Source organism: Emydura macquarii, unplaced genomic scaffold, assembly GCF_026122565.2.
Source record: "Emydura macquarii macquarii isolate MOO-44397 ecotype Brisbane River unplaced genomic scaffold, CSIRO-AGI_Emac_v2 contig_306, whole genome shotgun sequence".
Classification (NCBI taxonomy): domain Eukaryota; kingdom Metazoa; phylum Chordata; order Testudines; family Chelidae; genus Emydura; species Emydura macquarii.
In genome coordinates, this window is record NW_027130443.1 from 12,634,563 (window position 1) to 12,644,869 (window position 10,307).

At 61.3% G+C, this 10,307-nt stretch overlaps 1 protein-coding gene across 1 annotated transcript; it reads left to right on the forward strand.

The window, feature by feature from the left end:
* The first annotated feature begins 865 nt into the window (after positions 1-865).
* OCEL1 (occludin/ELL domain containing 1) lies at positions 866-9,692 on the forward strand. Its single transcript, XM_067559912.1, has 6 exons — positions 866-994; positions 3,274-4,523; positions 5,588-5,781; positions 6,314-6,482; positions 7,656-7,706; positions 8,530-9,692. Exons 2-6 carry the CDS (start codon positions 3,384-3,386, stop codon positions 8,647-8,649), a joined length of 1,674 nt encoding a protein of 557 aa, XP_067416013.1. The 5' UTR covers positions 866-994; positions 3,274-3,383; the 3' UTR covers positions 8,650-9,692.
* The last annotated feature ends 615 nt before the right edge of the window (positions 9,693-10,307 follow it).

Here is a 10,307-nt window from a genome sequence, read left to right on the forward strand (position 1 = left end):
CTGGACCGGCGCTGGGCCCGAGGCCGGTAAATGCACGCTCCTGGCGCCTCCTGGAGCAAAGAGAGGCAGGGTTGTCTAATGGATGGAGCTCAGTGGAGCCTGGCACAGTGTTTGCCGCAGACAGACGGGGGGTGGGAGGGCCCACTATGGACTGACGACCTGTCAGTATTAATTAGCTGCAGCTGCAGCATGTGGGCGAGGGGAGGGTGACATGTCCAGACCCGGAAACAAACCCGCGTACGGCCAGATTCTGCTGCTGTGACCCCCACTCCCCATCCTTCCTGCAAAACTTTGTAATAGCCCCGTGGGGCCTCCTGGCAACGGTGGGGCTGGCCCAGGCCTCGACCTATTTGATGTAAAGGAAAAACTCTGCGAGCTACCAGCAGAAGAGTGCCTGTGGTAGACAGCTGAGTCCAGCCAGGAGAGGGCAGTGATCACCATCACGCTGGTCCTAACAGTACGATTAGCCTCCCCAGTCCTAGCCTACTACTGCAGCCGGTTCATGGAGTTACTCCAGCAGGGGGGGAGAGGTCTGTACCCAGCTGCTGCAAAGCCAGAGTTCGAGTGCGGCTGACGGCCCAACCTTCAGGGGCCAGAAGGAATCCACCCTCTGCTGACAGGCACGGAGCGCGCACAGATTTCATTTTTGCTGCCAGTAACACTGGCCCCCCCACCAGGAAGGGTTGGCCGATGGGCAGGAAAGCATGGGGCGGAGTGCCGCCTGCCTGGGTGGGGGTGCTCCAGGAGAACTCTTCCCCCCCCCCCCCAGGGTGGAGCTTATCATCCAGCGACACCAGGGCCCCCGGCTCTGCACACGGGGCTGCCTTGCGGCTGGACGCAGTTAATATTTAACTCCCTGTTTTATGTTGGAGGCTGAGAACGCACCAAGGGACGCAGCTGGGCCGGACGCCTTCACCGCACCCCGACTTTGCCATGCTGACAGCGGGAGGGTGAGGATCAGCCATGAACCTAGGTGCCCCGGCCCCCAAGGCAGGTAACGGCTCACACCGTTTTCTGTTTGAGATCACAGGGACCTCCCTTCCTGTACATAGGCACAATTAGCGGCCGCGCTGGGATAGCTGGCGTGGCCCAGGATACCCTGCCGCTGGTGCAGATCCTATAGACCGCTCCTGCCCTTGCTCCCAACCGCCTCACCCAGTCCGATGCTGCTGCCTGCCGACTCCTGACGGACGCAGAAGTGGGCCCCGGGCGTTGCTGTATGGCATCCATGTAACATGGGGCCTGCAGCCGTGTGGATAGGGTAGGTCCCACTGGCGCCAGCCCTGCTCTCTGCTGCTGCAAGAATCCCCGGTGCAGACAAGCCCCGGGTCCGAGGGGCTGTGCGGCCCTGCATCCTCTCCGCTGGACTTTGTGCGGTACGGGGTAAGGCAGGGCGGCAGCTCAGCTGTGGCTGGTTCTCCCTAAGGGAACAGCGGAGGGCCCCGCTCGTTAGGGCCCGTTTGGGAATTTTTCGATGAAACTTCTTTTTCCACTGGAAATTGCCAATTCGTCAAAAAGAGAAACCTCTGCTGGAAACGCGCTGGTGTGGCCGCCACGGAGCCATCTCAGGTGTAAACTAACCCAGGGGCCGCGGAGCCCCAGGGATGGCGACGTGTGAGGCTCAAGTTCCTGCTCCAGATCAGGCAGCATGACCAGCCAGGTGGGCGTTTTAGCCACTGGGCTGTTCTGGGGGTGTCTTGCTCACGCTTGTTATGTGGGAGTAGCTGGGGGGGTGGGGGGGATTTTCCAATCTGGGACACAACCCAAGAATCCTTGTTTCCCAGTCAGCCCTGGCGTGAATGCCCCCAGTCCATCTAGAGTTGGAAGACAGGAGCTCTTAACTTCTTCTGGGGTATGTCTGGCTGTGCCCTGTGGATGAACAGAGTCTCCCTGGTAGATGGACCCCCAATGTCAATCACCCAGCCCAGCCGAAGGCGTCGTTCCTTCGGATTTCACACACGCACCAACTGCAATCCAACATGGCGTTTTGGCCTCTTGTTCCCCGGGGGTGCTCATCGGTATCCCCGTGACGTTAGCCCGGCTCTGCAAGTGGCGTTAGTCAGCTGAGTAGCCCCTTAACTCATTCACGAGCCATGCAGTGGTGCTAGCCGTGTTTTAGAAGGCAACCAGCCCGGCCGTGCGGCTGTCATTAGTCCTTGCCTGTGGTGGGTCGTTAGTAAACAGGGTTAGATGGGCCCCACCTTGCCCGGGGTGGCTTCTTTATGCTGTTCTCGGTGTATGAAGGGAAAAGCTATGTCCCCGCCGGGGTGGTGCCTGAGCAGAACGTTGGGCCTATTTAAACAGGTGCCCACGGCGGGTGAGAAGGGACGAGAGCGGGCCTCTGGAGGAGGGAAGGGGAATCTCTTTAGATGTGGCGGCCTTTCTTTTATTAGCCGTTGATGTTATTTCGGAGCCGGAGGCGCTCGGCGGGGTCAGTTCAGCAGCGAAAGGGCTCCTGGAAGCTGCTTGTCGTTGTGGCGAGGTGGATGGGAAGGAGCTGCCGGCGGAAGCTTGCCGTGCCAGCCCAGCGCGGCTCCGGTTAATTGCTTTTCACGCCCGACGGAGGTTTTTTGCGTCTCCTGAGGTTTGCGCGATGAGCTGAGAACAATCCCGAGCAGCTGAGAGATTCTCGCCGACTAGCCGCACCGTGACAGGCCAGCCTCGGGGGGCGTTAGTGGGGTGGGTGCCCAGGGGCCTGGAATGCACCCCAGTGTGAAGGGGCTCTTTACCCGTGAGGATTCCTAGGGAGGGGGAAGAAGTGGAGTGTGTGTGTGGGGGGGGGGGGAGGTGACATCACCACTAGCCAATCGGATTGCTCCTTTGGTGCTGAGTTCTTGAGCCATTCATAACTTACCCAGCAGTGAGCGATGGGGGGGCGTCCTGGGGGGGAGGGAGCCGAGCTGCAGGCCCAAGGCACCGCTGTGGGAGATGGATTCGTGGTTCTAATCCCAGGCCCGGGACGCCTCCGCTATCTCCCCACCAGTTGGAGGCGCTCGCCCAGACCACAGCCCCGCTGCGCTGTACGTGCCCAGCGTGAGCCGGCCCCTGCCCTGAAGGGCCCAGTCTAGCCAGACCAGAGGGAGATGCTGAAGCGCACAGATGGGCAGTGACTTACCCTAGGTTACTGGGTAGGGCTGGGACAAAACACAGCATTGCCACTCTCACAAAGGGAATCTTCTTTAACGACGTCGTTAATAAACGAATGGGTTTGTGACGGAGCCCCATCAACCTCAGCGCTGACCTGTCCGTGATTCTTCCCTCTGGCTCCCGCAGGACACAGCCAGGAGGCAGAGAGGGACGTTCCCCCCGGCGCCAGCCGTGACGCAGAACGGTGACTGGAGACTGAAATGCTGTGACCCCCCGTTCAGCAGCCCTCTGGACGCATGGCACATTCCACCTCCTCCAGGGAGAAGAGGAGGCCCATGGTGGAGTCGGACGGCCTGGGCGATCCTCTAAACTCCTCCGAGCAAATGTGGCCGTCAGCGTCCTGGACGAGGGCGTCTGGCAGGTCCTACCCCCCCAAGAGTGATTTCTCGGACTCTTTCGATTCCTCTGCCCAGGAGCCTCCTCTGCACGCCCAGCCGGCCGGCGGGCCCGTCCCCTGCAGCTCGGAGAACCGAGAGGCCGCTCCCTTGAAGCCTGTCAGGCATTTTATCCCGCGGTCATGGAAGAACTTTTTCCAAAGATGGAGGCATGAGCCTGAGCCGTTCCTGCCCCTGACCTACGCGACGCCCGGCGCCCGGCACTCCCCACCCCTCAGTCCGTTGTTCGATCGCCGCGGGGCATCTGGGGATGGCAGCTCCAGCAGTGGCTTCCAGGAACCTTCCTGGTCCAGCCCTTCTGAGACGAACCAGGAGCCAGCCATGTCTCCCCCCAGGAGCCAGCAGGGCCAGCCCCCCGTGCCCAGCTACGAGGAGAAGCTGGAGGCTTACCACCTCAAGTACTCCTACATGAAGTCATGGCCAGGCCTGCTCAGGCTGATGGCTGGGCTGGAGCTTCTCTTTGGCGGGATGGTCTTCGCCTGCGTCTGCGCCTACATCCAGAAGGACTACCAGTGGAACAACCTGTATGGAGGGAACCTGCTCTCGGACGGCCTCTTCGGGGGGGGCTACGGGTACAATTATTACGGCCCCATGACCCCCTTTGTGCTGGTGGTGGCCAGCTTGGTGTGGCTGGTCACGGTGATCCTCTTGGGGCTGGGCGTCACCATGTACTACCGGACCATCCTCCTCAACTCCCACTGGTGGCCCCTGACCGAGTTCGCCCTCAACATCATCATGTTCCTCCTCTACATGGCGGCGGCCATCGTCTACATCAACGACGTCAACCGCGGCGGCCTCTGCTACTCCCTCTTCGCCAGCAACCCGCTCATCGCCGCCTTCTGCCGGGTGGAAGGGGGCCAGGTGGCGGCTATCGCCTTCCTCTTCATCACCACGCTGCTCTACCTGGCCGGGGCCCTGGTGGCCCTGAAGATGTGGAGGCACGAGATGGCCCGGAAGCAGCGGGAAGCCTGTGAAGCTCCGGTGAGTCCTTCTGCGGGATGGAGGCAGAGGGCGTAGCTCTTCTGCCCCCTTCCTGGTCCCCCAAGGCCCAGCGCCTTCCCTTGGCTCTGGGAAGGATTCACCCCATGCAGGGGCGGAGGGGAGGCAAGTCGCGGGCTACAGGGGCCGGCGTGGCCCCTAGTTCACGCTATGGGGGCCCTGTTGCATGCATGTTTCCAAGGCCCACCTAAGCCACACCCCCTCCTACTTTGGACATGCCCCCTCCCTCCCCCAGCCTGCCAACAGCTTTCCCCTCCACCCAGGCCTGCTGGGGAGCTCCCGCGGGGAGCTGATGCCTGGCTAGCTGGTATAACAGGGTGCCAGGGCCGTGGCTAACTTGGCCCTACACCCCCAACCCCACGCGCTGGTGCATTGTGTGGGGCGGAGAGTCCTGGAAATGTTGGAGCAAAGCCCTGACCCAGGCAAACCCGGAGCTGCAGACAGTGGTGGTTTTAGGGAGGGCTCCGGGATCAACCCCAGAGGGACTCAAGATGGCTTCCTGTGGCGGGATCCCAGTGGGGACCCACAAACCGGCGCCCTGATCTGCCTTCCAGCGATGTATGAATCATCGGTCTGGAACATCCCCGGGCTCCATCCTGCCCAGTTGCCTGGCTCCAGCGCCGGCTGCCTCAGAGACGGCCATCACGCCTCGTGTGCTGCTGGCAGCTAGCTGGGCGCCATGCAGCAGCACCCTCCCTCGCTCAGGGCATCGCTGCGTAGCAGCTGGGAAGCGTGTGACCGCGACTCCTGCAGACGTCCTCTGGTGCCGCTCTGGGGACGCAGCCGCGGCTTCCCTGCTGTGCGACCCAAGCTAGCACTGAGCTCTGTATCTACAGGTGCTGCGATCACACCCCCCGCCGGCAGTGTAGGCACCCCCTTGCCCTCTGCATAGGGCTGGGGGCGTGGGGCTTGCGTCACCCGCCCTGTGTCCCTCGCAGTGTCTCCCTCTCATGGCTAGGCCACGCACAGAGCTAGAAATCTTGGGCTCAATCCCCAGGTGGATTGCCGCTTTGCTGCCGAGCCTCACACCTCTCTGTCTCCTGAAGCACAACCCAGCCCTCCTGCAAGCCAGACCCAAGCGGATCGTCTTCCAGGACGAGGTGGAACCGTCCAGGCGCCTTCCAGGGCAGGTCACCAAGCAGCTTGCGTTCTCCGAGCAGGGCGAGGCATCAGGGCCCTTGAGTTGCGCCATCCCAACGGGACACACCCCAAAGCCACACATCGTGCCCGACTATGCTGTGTAAGTCACGGCCCGCCCGCCCCATCCATGCCCCCGGCTGTCAGCACAGCCAAGAGCAAGGGGCCGGGGGGCTGAACAGGCACCGCTGGGTTTATGCTGCACTCTCCATCTGGTGGCTCAGGCACTGGACTGGGATCCAGGAGACTTGGGCTCAATGCCTGCCTCTGTCACGGGCTCCCTGGGTGACCATCAGCAAGTCGCTATATCTCTCTGGACCTCAGTTCCCCAGCGGGAGAAAGAGCCTTCTTGTCTCTACGTAGACCTGAGCTCTTTGGGGCAGGGGCTCTTCCGCTGTGTGTGTGCAGCACCTGACACAATGGGACCCCGGGGGCTCTAGATACCACTAGGCTACACGTAATATCTGAGCATCCACCCAGCTCTGCAGGCATTTTCCTTCCTAATAAATCTCTGATTTCCTCCCCCCCCCCGTGTGTTAACATTCTCCTTGTCTCTGTCACTAGCCAGTTCCGCCCCCACCTATCACAATGTCCTTTTTTTTTTCCCCCCCCCCGAATCTCTCGGGCTTGGGTAGGAAGTACCCGGCGATCTGCTATCCAGAGGAGAGAGAGAAGTACAAGGCCGTCTTCAACGACCAGTACGCAGAGTACAAGGAGCTGCACGACGAGGTCCAGGCGGCGCTGCAGAAGTTCAAGGAGCTGGACGCCATGATGACCAGGCTGCCGCGTCACACACCCAGCAAGGTCAGTGGCTAAGCGGGGCGGAAGGCAGGGGGAGGCTGGAGCGGGGGCTGGGAAAGGGGCCGCTTCCAATCCTGCCTGGTTCAGAAAGTGGGGAGAGTTGGGTGGAGTGAGTGGACGGGTCTCAGCTGATTTCCTAGTGGGACAGGAACAACGCACAAAAAACCCACTAGAGCTGATTGGTCCCTTGCCAGCAGTGTTGGCAAAGAGGAAGGACCAGGGCTGGAGGGTCCCGGAGATGGGTGGGATACTTGGCCAGAGACTGGTACTGGAGTCAAGAGACAAGCATCAAAGGGTCGCCTGACCCACCAGAAACTACAAAGGAGCCGCTGCGGCTCTTGTTACTGAGCTCTCCGGAAACTTTCCTTGGACCAGCGCTACTGCGCTTTGTGCTTCGAGTTCCTCCTGCGCTTCCTTGAGGAAGCCAGTTCACATCAAACCCCTGTGGCCCATAAAACCACATTGCCCCCGCTGGTTTTATTCATGCTTGGAGCAGATGCCCAGGGCTGATAGAGGAAAGGGGAAGCTGGGAGTCCGTTCTTTTCACTGTTCAGGGCTTTGCAATTCGGGTTATTTGCTGCATCTTCAGCTCCGTGGGTGCCTGTGTGTGTGACGCTTCTAATGAGAGTCTGACCTTCTGGGGCTTAAGCCGGTCAGAAATTTATTCTCACACTTTCTTTTAGCATCACTAAACCAAACCTTGCGTTCCGCGTCTCCCCTCCCTGTTCACACACACGCGTCCCCCGACTCATTCCCGATTAGCTACGTTCCTAAGACAGAGGGAATTGTTCGGGGGGAGATCTGAGATCTCAGCCAGCCCCAGCTAACGCAGCCGTGTTTCTCAGCCAGGCCCTTGTCAAAGTTATCCTGCCAGACGCCCAGCAGAAGGTCACAGACGGGAGGTAATTTCCTGCTGCACTCGCCTGCTGCCTGGTTAGGAGCTCGTTACTGGAGCTGGCCGGCAGCAGTCCAGGGGCCCGGGCTCCTGTCGGAAAACGCTGATTCCACAGAATCGAAATGTTCCCCTTCAGAACAGAAACATGTTGCCAAATCTGCTGGGCAAAGAAATGCCCAGTTCCCGACAGCGCAGCCGAGGACTCTGCGGGGGCTGCTTCCTGCGGCTGCCCGGCCCGGCTCGGCCAGCCCCCCCCTCACCCACTGCTTTGTGCTCCCTAGGAACAGAGCAGAGTCGCCAACGTCTGGAAGGAATACAAGAAGAAAAAGAGGGTGAGTTGGAGGCATGGTCCTGGATTCACACCATGCCCCGGGCAGCCCGAGGGGCGGGGGGGCTAGTAGGCAGGCGCTGTAGGGCCTAGAGCTCGCCCCGGCGCAGGGCGTGATTGTAGCGGGTGCGGAAGTGCCTGCACTAGCTCAGGCCCCCGAGCAGTGACGCCGGGGCAGGAGCTGCGCCGAGCTGGCTGGATGAAAAGTTGTGCCCGCCTGCGCTGCGGTCACTGTACCAACATGCCCTGGGGCTCTCCAGCCCGGGTCCCCATTCGAACAGTGCTTGGGGCATCTCTCCAGAGCAAGCCTGGCCCCTCTGGCCAACCGGGGGGGGGGAGTCTCGGGGTTTCCCACTCGTGTGGAGTGGAAGAGCCAGGACGGGGGTCGGATGACCCTAAAGCGGATTCTCTCTGGAGGCGGCTGGACTCAGACCATGTGGTTCTTCTGGGGGCCCCAGACTGGCTGACGGGGTCTGGTGCCGTCCCTTGATCCCGTCCTGCCTGGGACGGCTCACCACAAGGCAGGCGCCTCGGCTCTGGCCTCCCAGCCAAGGGCTCGGGCCCAAGGCGAAGGCAGGTTCCCAGGTGGGAGCGCTGTCTGCGCTGTGCTTGGCGCGCCAGAGCTGTTGGGGACGCAGCTCTCCGCAGGGTTGGGCACGAGGGGGCCGGACAGCGAGCACAGGGCTGGAGGGCAGGTGCCATCCCGGCTCCCCAGTCTGGGCTCTGGTCACTGTTTTGTGAGTGCCCGGGGGGGAGGCGGCGAGCGGGGCTTGAAGCCCGGATCCATGGGTGATGCTGACGAAGGCCCCGCCCTGCTGTCCCTGCAGGATCCCGCCTTCCTGGAGAAGCAGGAGCGCTGCGACTACCTGAAGAAGAAGCTCGCCCACATCAAGGCGCGGATCCAAGAGTACGACCGGGCGGCCAAGGAGGGCTCCATGTACTTCTGAGTCGGGCGCCTGCAGGGTGGCACCGTGCTGCCCCCCGGGCCGGTCCCCAACGCCCTGTCTGCCCGCCCAGAATTGCTCTGCGGGACCTCGGCCAGGAACAGAGCAGAGACAGGACCCCCGGGTCACATGTGGGTCAGGTGCCATCCCTGCCCCATTGCTGCTCCCTCCCCAGCTGGGGCTGGGAACCAACAATGCTGATGTGCACTCTCCAGTTAGAACCAGTTAGGACGGGGGGTGGCAGGACATGGTGCATCAGGCGTGCTCATGGGGACAGGTAAGCAAGGTACACCGGGTCTGTGCTCCCGCCAGCCGCCGTCACAGCCGTGTGGGTCTCGGCTTTGGTGCCGCTGGCGGGCGGCCCTTAGCGCAGGTCAGCTCAGGTGAGTCTCCGGTGTCTGAAGGCCCCTCACTTCTCTAAGCTCCTACCCCGCCCTGCACGGCACTTCCAGCCAGACCGGTCCTCCAGGACTCCAGGCGGAGCCTGCAGAGAAGCCGTGAATCGGGACAAAGCTTCAGGCTGCAGGCGACTGTGGTGACGGGGTAAAACTCCAGCGTCACACGGGTGTAAAGTCAGGAGCAGCGGCGCTGTGGACAATGGACTTGCACTGCTCTGACTCGGGTCGTTGACTGGGATGGGGAGCGACACCTTACCCGTTAAATGAAACACGCCCGGCCGTGCGTGTGCTCGGCGTGGAAATCCCCCGGAGAAGGGCCGTTAAGGTGCGGGGGGGTGGAAGTGTGGGTACTGCTATTGGACTCGATCTCCAGCAAAAGCCTCGTGTGTGGGAGGGGCCTCGCATGGGAGATCAGGGGAGCGCCCTGCTCACCACGTGTCCTGAGACCCCCCCAGCTCTACCCCCGGGGATGTGATTCTGCTCCAGCTTCCCTCCCCGCACCCCGGGGAATTTCATTCTTTAGCTCAAGTTGTAGCGTCTCGTGCTGTTACTGTGAAGGGCCCCAGTTTGATTCCTGAGGCCACCGCCAGACTGGTTCTTGGGTCTCACCTTCTCCACAAATCCTCTGTTCTGTGGCAGCAGTGGGAATAAAGCACCTGAATTCTAAGCATGGGCAACTGGTTTGGTGAAAGAAACCACGATCAACTTGACTCGCCTCCCCCAAGCCTGGCCGTGGTTATTCGTGTTACCGGAGTGCCTAGACGTCTAGCTCCCCGTCGCCTGTTGTGTTGTACAAACACAACCAAAAGCCACGCCCTGTCCCAACCAGCTTCCCATTTCAGTTCAAGACAACAGCCTGGACACGAATCCCTTTTTTGGGAGCTCACGAGAGACCAGCTGCCTACAGGAAGCAGAGTTAGACATGCAGTGTGTCTACACTGCACACTAAGCCCCGGCGCTGACTCGGATTTGGTCCCAAGCCCCCACTTCCATCTACACACAAGTCAGCCTGACTCAGGTCAGCAAACGCTCAGGTCCTAGGACCCTGCTAGGGGGATGGGTTGGAGCCTGAGTCCCACTGTGACTGCTTTCTGAGCCCCGTCACTCTGCAATGCGGATGCAGCTCAAGCCGCAGCCCCGAGTCGGACAGTCTGTGCAGTGCAGTGTGAATACGTTAGCCCAGCTGTGAGACACGGGGCCAGCCGTTGCAAAGCCAGGTTTACAATGCGTGTGCACGCTCAAGCACGGGCTTGGAAACACCAA

Excerpts from the sequence above, each read along its gene's own strand:
- OCEL1 (XM_067559912.1), top strand. The coding sequence starts at position 3,384 with ATGGCACATTCCACCTCCTCCAGGGAGAAGAGGAGGCCCATGGTGGAG. Across the intron at positions 5,782-6,313 it reads ATCGTGCCCGACTATGCTGT|GAAGTACCCGGCGATCTGCT; the intron begins GTAAGTCACGGC and ends GGGCTTGGGTAG. Across the intron at positions 7,707-8,529 it reads AATACAAGAAGAAAAAGAGG|GATCCCGCCTTCCTGGAGAA; the intron begins GTGAGTTGGAGG and ends CTGTCCCTGCAG.